At 47.4% G+C, this 13014-nt stretch overlaps 1 protein-coding gene across 2 annotated transcripts in view; it reads right to left on the bottom strand.

Annotated features, from left to right (window-relative positions):
- Positions 1-434: 434 nt before the first annotated feature.
- ARID1B (AT rich interactive domain 1B (SWI1-like)) overlaps positions 435-13014 on the bottom strand; it is a 533326-nt gene continuing 520746 nt past the window's right edge. For both annotated transcript variants that reach the window (XM_006868451.1, XM_006868450.1), the window contains 4 exons: positions 10767-10863; positions 8412-9195; positions 6058-6188; positions 435-2330 (listed from right to left, as the gene is read on the bottom strand). In XM_006868451.1, the coding sequence (XP_006868513.1) occupies positions 591-2330; positions 6058-6188; positions 8412-9195; positions 10767-10863 (2752 nt within the window). In that variant the 3' untranslated portion in view covers positions 435-590. The remainder of the gene's footprint in view (positions 2331-6057; positions 6189-8411; positions 9196-10766; positions 10864-13014) is intronic.

The raw sequence follows: 13014 nt of genomic DNA, 5'->3' as shown, positions 1-13014 counted from the left end.
AAACAGCATCATTCAGTCTGACTACCGACTGACACACCTCCTTGAGCCCGTCCCTACGTCTCTAGAAGTTTCTATTGCACAGAGCTGTGGGTGATGGGATTCAGGGTTGTTTTTTTTGTTGTTGTTGTTTTTCCTGATCTGAAGAAATAAAACACATTGGAAACTGATCATTTGTCACCTTTTCCACCTCAGTGTGGTGAAATGTTCCCATCTCAGCATGCGTTACCACAATATTTTTCTCTAGTGTCAATTCGCTTACCCCCAAAAATATGCAATACGACATGGAAAAAGAACACAAAAAAAGAATCTCCTATGAAAAACAAAAAGTGACCTTTGAAAGCGCTAGACAGCAACTTTGGTTAAAAAAAAAAAAAAAAAAAGATGTACTTATACACACAGACAGCAAATATTAATTTCATAACTGTTGGAATTAATGATTTCTTTAATTCCCAAATTGGTAAATAGTGAATGGGGCCGAGGAGCCAAGACTTGGTGTCCTTCTTCCTACGCTGGATCAACCAGAAGAGAAACCAGTCAGTGCTAGGTGACCCTCCAGACGCCCTGACACACGTGTACCCTTCTGTCTTGTGTCATAACTGCCCAATCTGAAAGAGTACATCACAGACGACCGACGCAACCAGAGAGTTCAGGACCGCCGAGATGGAGATATCCAGCAACCGGCCCTCGTGCAAGAGGAACTCGGAGCGGTTTTCGTCCACTCTGGCCATGGCCAGCAATGCCTTAGCCGCCCTGCACATCATGTCCACGCTCGGGGGCTCCAGTGGGGGGGTCTGCATGTGCAGGAGGCTGTGCTGGCTTTGTTGGTACTGGGCCATCGTCACCCCATCCTCCAGGAAGCTGATCAAGTTCCCAATGCTTCCCTTCTGCACAGCGATGGCCCTCGCCGCCAACGCGTCCCCTTGGGCGAGGTTCGATAAAAGCGCCATGGACATTTCTCGGCAGACTGGGTTCTTGCGATCCCCAACGTACCTAACTAACGTAGCGTAGAACTTCTCCTGGCGACTAAATGGAGGGGTGGCCAGGATGAGGTCCACATTGTTGTCCTGGATGCTGAGTTTACAGAGAGTCTCCAGAACGAGTCTCTGAGGCGATAGGACCGAGTTGGGCCCCACGGTTGGAAAGGGGTCTTGTGCCTCTGCAGATGGGCACACCATCCAGTGCAGCAAGCCGTCCAATATGGGTAAGCAGATGCTTTCTGTGTATGCAGACAAGTCTAGCTGCCCGGAAATGTTGGCCAGTGTCACCAGCGTGTTGTCCCTCAGCACCTCGAGACAGTCCCACCACCACTCGTCTTTGCTGCAGGCCACCCCCTTGTCCTCGTCTTCTTCCTTCTCGTAGGTCTGAGGGGCCCGCTTCCTCTCGGGATGTTGGTGGTGAAGGAGGATGAGCTTCCCCAGGATCAGCACCAAGCCCGGGTGTCTGGACATCTCGGCGTCATTGCCAGGCACAAAGGACAGGCTCCGGACAATGTTGGACACGCAGATGCAGCGCTTGGCCAGCGAGTCCTGCCAGTGTGCGATGGTGCACAGAGGAGCCTCGTCACGGCTCCGCGGCTCGTCCTCCAGCAGTTTGATGTTCCGGTGGCTCTTGGCCTGATGGATGCCAAAGGGAAACTTGCTGCTCTCCACCTGGTTCCCAGGCTGCCCGTCGTCGGGCAGGGCCCCTGGCCGGGCCGACAGCACGTCATCGATGGTGGCGAGGATGCCCTTCTCCTGGGGCTCCTCGATGTCTCCCTCCCCATCCTGCCCTCGCTTTCTGCCCGCTGAGCTCGCGGGGGCCAGCAGCCGTCGACGCGGTGGGATCTCCATCTTGCTCTCAAAGTGGGTCTGGATGTGCTCCGTGGTGTCTCCGCCGCCCAGCTGCCAGTGCAGAAGGCCGCTGCTGAACTCCTGTACGCGGCCCAGTCGATCGGAGCGGTCCACCACAAACAGCCGGTTCTTCTTGACAATCTTTAGGGGCAGCTTGTCAAACCTGCTGGCCTGTTGGGGTTTCTCCTTGGGGTCGGCAGTGGCATCTGGAGACGGGAGAGCTGTACTGCTCTTGGCTTCGGCTTCTGCCTTCTCACTGTCTTCCTCCTCCTCCTCCTCCTCCTCGTCTTCCTCATCTTCCTCGTCCTCCATACAGTCAGCACCATCAGCCTCCTCTCTCCCAGGGCTGTCTGCCGGCGACTGGCTTTCATCTCTCCTCGTGGCAGCATGATCGAGTGCTTTTTGGCTGGGATCTCCCACTTCATACTCCATGAGGATTCCAAAGATGTCAATGAGGCATTTCCTAAAGTATTCCACCAGAAGCTCGAGAAACCCAGACAACTGGAGGGGGGAGAAGAAGAGACACACAGTCACAACATTAGCTAGAACCAGGGAGGGAGACATTCCTGATGGCTAGCAAGACAGTTTGAGAATTACTTTCACGCGGGTTTTCATTCCTTTTGGGCTAGGCCAAGACAGACAGAGTGCGTATAAGCTAGAACTGACTCCCTGCATTTTACATTGCTGACTAAAGCTCCATTCACCACAATTCCTGTTTGTCTTCACCTTTCTACTCTACCAACATGCACACTGACTTTTATCAGTAAAGCCTGACACAGAAGGTGCTAGAAGAGTGGCGAGCCAATAGTGACCAGAGTACACCTTGTTAAAGACCCAGAACACAGTCGTGCCAGTGAGTTCCAGCTCTCACAGATCTCGCTGTATTTTTGGTTAGTCCTGGTGTAGCGCTGTGGGTTAATGGCTGGACTACAAGGTCAAGCAGTTCAAGCTCACCAGCTGCTCCTCAGAAACCCTAACAGGGTCGCTATGAGTCAGAATCAACTCGAAGGTACTTAACAACGTTATCCTGGTGTGGCGCTGTCGGTTAAGCACTGGGCTGCTAACCACAAGGAAGATGGTTCAAACCCACCCAGCCACTCTCTACAGGCTAGCTATGAATCAGAACCTATTCGATGGCAGTCAACAATAGCTTATCAACAGGGAGAACTTAGCTGTTCTTGACCGTTTTTTGGGGGTGAGATACAGCATACTTGTTATCAAAAGAGGGGGTGTGTGTTACAGATTCAGTCACCCAAAGTGAGTCTCCCCGATTCTATTCTTTTCTGATACTTGCTTCTTGCCTGGGTTTTCATGGCTATTCTTAGGATTTTATGGTTATTTTTGTTGAAATTTACCCTAATTTATGTCCCCCATGATGCAGTTAACTCATAAACACTGAATAGCAGATCAATTTCTTCCCTGATAAATCAATCAGAATGTTTCAGAAAAGTACCAAGAGCGAGCTCTCGCCTCTGAGAACCAGCTTTGTCTCTTTAAGGAAACGTTTGCACCTAAGAGCAAATACCATGTCTCATGATCAACAAGGACCCAACCCACTTCCCCAACATAAACACATGACAACATTCAGGGATGATAGTAAGTTAGAAAAAGGATTCTTTCATGATGGGTGCTACAGAAATCAGCTGCATTTTTAGAGCCTCCTGTCAGATTCGTGAAAATGGGTTTGAAATCATCACTGCTTAACGAGGAGACCCAAGTACCAGCTCTCAAGTATTTGGTTTTTAGGATGCCGAGGGCATCATTTCTCAAAAGGACTCTGGGGTTCATTTCCCCACCTAAAACTGACATTTCCCTAGGGGAAAAGGAGAAGTTGATACAGCCATTCTGATCATGAGAATGTGCAAGCAACAAGAGGTCCCCTAATGAAAGGATGATAGTTAGTTATTCCAAGTCCATGTCTTCAGCCCTTATTTTCCATGACGACAGACTTCCTGCATTGTGTAGGGCCTTATTAATATACTTCCTAGCAACTGAAAATTTGCCCTTCAGGGCTCCAGTGAGGACTTAAATAAGAGAAGAAAGAAGAAATGGGAGATTCCGGTCTCATTTTCAACCAAGCAATGAAATTAGGTTTGTCGTTGTCTCTTCTCCCAAAGCAGAGGGTCAGTTCCTGGTAGAGGGCATGGCAGGGCGATAGCTTTTCTCACTTTGTGTTTCCGTTAAGTCTTCACAAGTCTGCAGCCCCGCTGACTAGGGAGTCCCCCCTCTCCTGTAACTCTCACCTCCTCTCTTTCCGAGCTATTATGCTGGAAGCTACTTTAAATCTTGTTGTTAAGTGCTGTCAAGTCGGTTCTGGCTCATAACAACCCGTCTAGGGTTTCTGAGAATCAGCTGGTCAATTTGAACCGCCGACCTTGCGGTCCAGTGCTTATCCCACAGCGCCACACCAAGAGTCTTATTTAGGAATTGGTGGTTGTTGTTAAGTGCTGTCGAGTCGGTTCTGACTCAAAGTGACCTTGTAAAGGGTTTCCAAGGGTTTTAAGTACATTACCAAGTACTTGGCTTTTCACAATAACCTGGAGAAAGGCAGAAATGTAGAGGGGAACAGAACCAAAGACAAGCTTGCTATAGGATAAAATTCATTTCCCTTTTTTTTTTAAATTAGAAGAAATAAGTCAGGTCCTCCCTGTAAAATAAGAGTAATATCACACTGCGACCTTTATCACTTCTAACTCTGCTGAGAGTCATGGCTTTGTGACATTCTGATTAATTCCTGTTGGTCTGTTAATTGTCAAGACTAAACAGTTTCACTTTCTTGCCATACTCTATTTCCATCTGCATGCATTCAAGGTCTGGTGTTTTATGAGAAAAAAACAGACATATGGGTACATATGTATATACATGAGAGGCATATAGGTACATATGCATGAGAGACATATAGGTACATATGTATACACACGAGAGACATAGGTACATATGTATACACACGAGACACATATAGATACATGTGTATATACAGGAGACATATAGATATATGTGTATACCAGGCATAGGTATATATGTACATACATGAGAGACTAATATAGATACATATGTACACACACGAGAGACATATAGCTATATACATATATCAGACATATAGACATATATGTAAATACATGAGACATATAGGTACATGTGTATATACATGAGGCACATATAGATATATATGTGTATCAGACAACAGGTATATATGTATATACACGAGAAACTAAAGTTAATACTGGGACTCTTGGGGTGGCTGTAGGATCAGCACTAGACTGTGAACCACAAGGTCAGCAGTTCAAACCCACCAGCTGCTCCTCAGAAACCCTATACAGGGTCACTATGAGTTGGAACCGACTTGGCACTTCACAACCAAGTTAACACTAGCTTAGACTATAATTTTTAAATAACTCTAAGTGGACAAATCAAAAAGTATTGCTACAAAATCACTGATATCTTTATTAAAAAAATATCCAAATGTGAACCTATTGTTTCTTGACAAATCCCCCGTCTGGGTCTACTCATTCCTGAAGGCGGTATCTCCCCCTCTAAGCCTTCCCTGAAGAATTCTGCGCTCCCTGATTTACACCACAGCAAAGCGGCAGTTTCGGCAGCCTCAAAGGACTCAAACCTGATTCCTTTTCAATGTTCTTTGAGTTTGGGGAACAGAAAGAACTCTGAAGGGGCAAGACCAGGGCTGTAGAGCGACTCGGGTCAGGTTTCTCAAAGAAATTCTCCTAGGAAAGCCCCTGTTACCACTGAACAAGCAGGTACATCGGTGGTATGACGAAAAAAAACCAAAAACATTTCTAGTTGCCACTTTTCTGGCTTTTTTTCAACAATAATTTTCAATTTTCTTAAAACTTCTTCCAAAGAAGGCCCTGTGCTCGTCCTGTGTCCTTTGAGAAAACCTATCGAAGACACCCTCTCTGGAGTCTCAAAAACAGTCGCTGACCTCTCTGCCTTGAACTGAACTGAGAGAACTTGTCTTCAGCCATTGACTGTAGAGACATGTTTAAGGACGTTTTGTTTGGAATAAACCCATGCATGTATGAACTGAAACCCTAGAAACAATACTTTTTGATTTACCCTTATCTGTTGACTGCTGGATTAGGCCAATGAGGCTGTTAGAAATGGGAGAAACATCAGTGAGAAATGACTCGGGCATTTGTTTCGAGCATTCTGTGCACAGTTCATTTCCGAATGGTTCGACGGTCTTTTCATTGGATGGGGGCTGACTTACCTGGGAGAGGTTGAAGGTGGCGACAGTGCTGTCGTCATAAAGAAGGATGTTAATTGTGTCCAGAGCCCAGGTACTTTCAGCCAACAGACCTGATTTCAGGGACATCATCACACGCCAAGCCTCAGGAGTTACTAAAATCAGGGAAAAGAAATGAGTATACAATATTAGTCCTATGCATGAAAGAACAGAAAATAACAAAAAGAACTAAAAAAAAAAAAAAAGACCTGGAGTGTTGAGTAAAATATTGACGTGACATTTATAATGATTTGACTCATAACATTGGAGTCAAACTCCAAAGTGGTGTTCGTCATCTTAGTGCTCTCCAGTCACAAATGTCTCAAGGGGTCTCTCAGAAGGGTGGGCAAGAATGCAGAGGTGAATTTCCAAACGGCACGCCCTCCGATATAAAATCTCAGTTTTCCCCACACTATTCTTGTCTAAGCTGTGGGCCTGCCCCAGAACGTGCTCTGGGGAATTAGCACCTTGATGTTTCAGGCTTTCCAAGATCTTGGTCTGAGCCAAGGAATAGGAAATGGAAGGGGTGTACTCCCCCACAACTTTCCCAATTCTGAAGAAAATAAATGACTGAATTTCAAGCTTTTAAATTTTCTTAAGATGGGCCTAGGAGGACAGGCACATCCCGTATCTGAATTGTTTGTTAATGGCAGGTGTCTCCGGGACCCTGGCAGTGGCCCCTGGCCAGAGCAGAGCCCTTTAGCTTGCCACAGCTGTCACTCCACGGTCTGCAAGGAGCCTCAGCCCCAACAGGGTTTCAGAACAGGACTGTGGGCTTATCCACCTGGTAGCGTAGTGGTTATGAATTGGGCTGCTAACTTCATGGTCAGCAGTTCGAAACTACCAGCTGTTCCGTGGGAGAAAAATGAGGCTTTCTGCTCCCGTAAAGATTTACAGCCTTGGAAACCCTGTACAGGGTCGCTCTGGGTGGGAATCAACTCCACAGCACATAACCACCAACCACCACCATACTAATAGATACAGGAAAATGTACACAAAAATAGATAAGAAGGGGAGCAGTGTGTTTCTCTCTATGCCTAAATCCATCTACAAGGGGGCTTCAAAAAATTAGTGGAAAAATGACATTATTTTTTAATCACATTTTTTCCATAAACACTTAGAAGTCTCCTCGTATATGTCTGTATTTATATCTCCAACAACTTGGGGCATAAATGATCTCCAACGATGGACAGCATCTTTAATATCTTTAATTCCCTAATCACTGCATATGGTTTTAAGTCAAGCTTCTTTGAGATTTACAAAATGTTTCTTCTCATGCATCCATGTTCTATTTGTTCCTTTGCTGTGTCCTAAAGCACCTCAAAAAGAATGCAGAAGATGGGACCCTATGCAGAGAAGCAGCGATGCCACTGATGGAGGTAGAGCTGAGGACACAGAGAGACAGAGTAGCTGAAGACTCTAGACTCATGGAAAGAGAAAGGCTGTGTACTTGTGGCCAGGAGGCAGGCTTGCACAATGTGCCCTTTGGTTGTTTAAATTTGGTTGATTATATATTCCTAAGTGTTTTTGTGTACATAAAACAACAACAACAACAGGGAACAGAGCAGATACTGTTGAATGATGATGCACGGAGACTATAATCATTGCAAAGAAACAATGAGTGAAAACCAATGTTTTTCCATGTAGACTATCGCTCAATTCACAGAAAAAACTTTAAAAAAAGAATGCAGAAAAATGGTTTGTACTTCCAGCATCCTAAATCTCTCCTTTAGCATCCAGAATAGTCCATCAGGATGGACAAGTCATGTTAGGATTCAACTTGTGTGGCCCAAATCTAACAGTGCTGGATGCCTTACCTCAACTTTATCCATCATATTCAGATTCCAACATTTTTTTGGCGGGGGGCGACTCGCTGTATCTGTTGTTACTACAACTAGTTGTTGTTGTTAAGTGCCGTTGAATAGATTCTGACCCTTAGCGACCCTGACTAGAGAAGGGGCTTTTTCTCAGCTCAGCTATGGGTTTCATTAGCTTTGTGATCAACGTGTGTTGAGCCATTGAGTCGTTTGGGTAAGTGGTTTGGCTCAGGGTCAAACGTTTAAACTCAAAACACTGCACATCATCACTGAGGATTCACTCCCTGGTCCCTAGCTGCATTCTGATGCCACAACACACGGTCCGTCCATACAGAAGGCCCCCCATTTCACATGCAACTCCTCCCTGGTACTGTTTCTTCATTCAGACGTGGTTTCCCTAGGGTTTTCCTCCTGACCCTCAGAAGAACATGTCCATCGAGTCAGTAGCCTGGAGAGACCAAGAGGAACTACCTCTAACCTGGAACTCCCGGACCTCACCTCAGGACCCCTCAGAATGCTTACCGATGTCTTTGGAGGTAATCTTTCGCCTTTGTTTCAGGACTGGCTGTGACGCTTCCACTGAGCCTGGAGGAAAGGTGATCTCCCTCCGAATGGGGGGCGGCTGGGGTGGCGGGCCAGCTACCTGGGCCGCGGGCCCGGCGGGCATGACCTTCTGCATCTTCAGAGAGGGCAGGAAGGGGGACTTGCTTGGCGACATGCGGTTCTCCAGGGAGCGCTGGAAGGACGCGGGGCTGGGCGCCCTGGCGATGTGGTTTGGCAGTGAAGGCGGCGTCTGGTAGGACGCCTGGGGCGGGCGCGTGATGGGCGGCATGGAGGCTGATGGCGGCATGTAAGGCTGACGTTGGCTGACGTGCGAAGGCCACTGGCTCTCGTGGTTGATCCTCTGGTCCGGCACCAGCATCTCCTCCGTGCGGCTGACGCCGGGGTAGGGGGGCGCCTGTGCGGGGCCGCCGGGGCCCTGCCGGCTCGGGTAGGGATAAGGCATCTCGTTGCGCGCCGCCCACAGGTTCTGCTGCGGGGCTTCGCTGGAGGCGGCGGGCAGCGGGCCGCCCAGCATCGGTGGCGGGAGACCGTGGGGCTGCATCTGCCCGGGGCCCTGCAGCCGCTCGCGGGGGTACGGGTACGGGTACTGGCCCTGCAGGGGCCTCCGCTCGGGGCCCGAGTAGGAGCCGCCATACTGGTTGTAGAGCTCCTGGGGCTGCCCGGCGTACTGCATGGCGTACATGTCCCCCTCGTGGCGCTTGGCCGAAGGCCCGTACATGCCGTCCAGGTGGCGCTTGTAGTTCTGAAACCCAGAGAGACACATCACACGGGGGCCTGGAGGCCGCCCCCAGGCTCACACCCATCATGCAGCTCCTCCGAGGAGGGTGGGCGCACAGAAGTGGGACTCCTCCCCTGGGCCTGGCCCAGGGCAGCACTGTGACCTCCCCGCAGGCCTGGTGGCAGTAAGGAAAGGGACTTTCCTCTCTCAGGGCTCTGGAGGCTGGCTGGGAGGGGCCAGGGACCCCAACATTTCAGAGACACCTCACCCCCACCTCTAGACTCCCCTGCTAGCAGAGCCAGGTCCCACCCCAGCACCAGAACACACAGGGGGTACGGGGCTTTGGGAACTCCAGAGGAAGATGCCAACGTTTCCTTTCCTCTCCTGCCACCTTACCTGAACATCACTTAAATTCAATCTACAGTACATATATAAGCTCCAGAGAATTTACAGGTTTAAAATCGCTTTGTGTTTTACAACAACAACAAAAAAGTCCACTTGCAAGAGATCTCCTGAAAAGCTGTTTGGAAACAGCAAAATCCCCTGTGCCTGAAAAGCCTGACCCAGAGGGGCGGATTCTCCCAGTCTAAATCGCTAGTACAGCACTGCCCAACTGCCTGTGGGCCAGCATAAACTTGGCATCGTCAGCCATAAAAACAACAGCTACAAAAACACAAACCAGTTGCTAAGGTGTCAGTTCCAACTCAGGGCAACCTCATGCATGTGAGATTAGAATTCTGCTCCACAGGGTTCTGAAGAAGTGATCATTCTTTTTTTTTTTTGAAACTAGAATGCCAGGCTTGTCTCTTGAGGTGCCTGTCGGTGGACTCGAACTGCTAACCTTTTGGATTAGTAGTTGAAGACTTCACCATCTGTGCCACCCAGGATCAAGATTGGCTACTGTTAAGATTTCATTAATAAAAATCCAATTAACTTTAGCTATCAGTATGTTGTTGCTGTTGTTAAGTGCTGTCGAGTTGGTTCCGACCCATAGCGACCCTGTATAGGGTTTCCAAGGAGATGCTGGTGAGCTTGAACCACAGACCTTGCAGTTCCAACGGCTTTGCAGTCTGGTGCATTAACCCACAGCGCCACACCAGGACTCCCATTTTAAATGACAACAGTACTAACTAAATAGTAAACACAAGGAGCTCTGGTAGCGTGGTGGTTACGAATCGGGCTGTGAACCTTAAGGTCAGCAGTTCGAAACTACCAGCTGTTCCATGGGAGAATGAGGAGGCTTTTTTGCTCCCCGGAAACCCTGTACAGGATCACTATGAGTCGGAATCGACTCCACAGCACCACCAACCAAACAGCAAACACACATTTCAACTGAACTTGACTTGGGCATGTTACTAAGGACCACGAGGAGATTCCAGGCGGCTGGGGCGGTGTTATGTTAGTTTCAGGATACCATCTCAAGAGCAATGTTTAATTTGCTGACTGCAAAATCCTAGGAATATTTTCTAGCACTCAACAAATGGATCGCCAATGTTCAGTAAATACTAATTGTTTTTGTAAAGCAATGAATTTGGATTTTAGCCTCGAGGAAAAAAGCAAACAATAAAGAGATCCCCACCCACTTGCCGACTCACCGGTTGCTGTGGATACAGGCCAGGCTGGTGGCCTCCATATGGGGGTTGTCCTGAGGGAGGGCCTTGGCCTGGGTACTGCTGCCCATAAGGTTCATGCCTGGAATGAGGCATTCAAAGCCAACATAAGTGATAAAGGACTTCAGGCCAGCAGAGAAACAAACCATCCATTTCACCACACACAAGTCCTGACCAAGGCGCTCTGAGTAGCAGCCGCCTTGAACTTCAGCAGAGGGATGGGAACACCCATCCCAGGGAACGCTGCCAGGATTTGGGTTTGGACTGCTGGTTAATGGGAGTCGGTGGAAGACCGGTTGAACAGGCAGGCAACCTGCAAACACTCGTCAGATCTCTGCCTTTGAGGCAGAGGCCCATGGCCCATCTGGTCCCACCAGAAGTATATTCTACAACCTTGGGCTGTGAGGGGTTAGTGAAAGGGAGACACAGCACAGGGGACAAGCATCTCAGGATCAGTCAAAGGGCAGCATAAATAATCTCTGGAAGCAGACCTAGATATAGAATCACGGAAAAGTATTTCCATCTCGTTATGAATGCAAAATGATTGCTTTTTAAAAGTTATACCTGAAAACACATTCAAGCGATACTGACTTTAGAATACAGATATCAGTCCTCAAAATTGCAAAATCCTGTGTCTAATGATTGAAACACATTCTTAAATCTTACAAGATTAAAAGGAAAACACAGAATGAACAATACATTTCTTTTTCTACTGCTACTATATTGAGAAATTACAGACACCATGAAAGAAAGAACATGTAGGGCTGGGTAATAGATCTGCGGTTTTGAAAAAAGAAATTAATGTAGCATACTTAAACCGATCAAGGAATGATCATACAAAACTGCCATGTTTTAGAATCTCACACTGTCAAACAGATAGAGGGGAAGTTTTTGCTAACAATATTCATATTTAGAAAGAAGTTTAGAGTTGGGAGTAAAGGAATGTAATTTATATGAGTAAACTTTAAGTGAAGTAACAGGAAATATTTCTTATGAGAAAACTTAATGTGGTAAACCCCTCTTTTGTATGTGGTAGGAGTCAAAACAACTTTTACAGCTAGGTCAGACAACATTCTAGAATGCATACTAGATGAAAAAGAAAAGGATATTTGCTTGTGTTCCTTTTAGAATCCCAGGTACAACTGTCCTCCTTCTAATAGTTTTTTTAGCCAAAATGAGAAAACTTTCATTGGACCCTCAGAAACCACCAAATCTAAGCACCTTAAAAGCTAAGCACATACAGAATGGTTAACTAATTAATGCAGAACAGTATTGACTACAATTATGATAGAGCAAGAACCGGAAGAATCGTTTTAAGCAGCTCTTAACTAACTGCGGTTGAATCAACTCTGATCCATGGAGACCCCGCGAGTGTCAGAGAACAACAGTGCACTAGAGGGTTTTCAACAGCTGAATCGTGGATCGCCAGGTCTTTCATCTGATGTGCCTCTGCGTGAACCTGGACAGCCAGTCTTCAGAGAAGCAGTTCAGTGCATTAACTGTACCACCCAGGGACTCCAAGCCACTAATTGTTGTTGTCGTTAAGTGCCCTTGAGTCATTTCTGACTCACAGCGACCCTGTCAAGGGATTCCAAAGAGTAGTTGGTGGGTTTGAACCGCCAACTTTGTGGTTAACAGACCAGTGCTTATTCTAGAAGGTATTATATCACTAAAACATGTGACGGACTATACATTCACAGAAAATGCTATAAAGAAACGGTTTGGTAAAAAACGGATTTTTCTCCTCTATGTATCTAACCAGTGAGATCTGGTCTGTCCCTACTGAATCCTCCCTTCTGAGCCATCATGGGAGGTGGGGCGACACCCCTGACTGGAGCAGCCCCACGGTGGCACCACCACACCGTGCCAAGGGCTGCCAATGGTGGCCAGTAGGGAAGGGGCTTCTGTTGTACCTTCAGTTTTATTTCCCTTGAAAACCCACCAATATTGTACTCAAGGCTTTTGCTTCTAAGCAGTAAAAACCACAAGGGCAAATAGAAGGGGCTCTAATAGTAAGTATTCGAGTCGGGGTTACAGGCAAGGACTTTCTTCACAGAAAGTGGTCCACCTGAGTGACTGCGGCAGGCACCGTGTCTGACCACCTCTCACAGCCTGAGCCGTGGCCCTTGGCGAATACAGGGAAGCCCCGTGTTCTCGCTGTATACAGTCACAGAGAAAACACCTAACAAAGCAAGGATTGGCCGACCCCATGGGAGCTCACCTACTACCTCAC

This window comes from Chrysochloris asiatica, unplaced genomic scaffold (genome assembly GCF_000296735.1).
Source record: "Chrysochloris asiatica unplaced genomic scaffold, ChrAsi1.0 scaffold00117, whole genome shotgun sequence".
Taxonomy (NCBI): domain Eukaryota; kingdom Metazoa; phylum Chordata; class Mammalia; order Afrosoricida; family Chrysochloridae; genus Chrysochloris; species Chrysochloris asiatica.
Note: the sequence above shows the minus strand (reverse complement) of the source record. Positions and strands in the feature narration are given on the sequence as shown.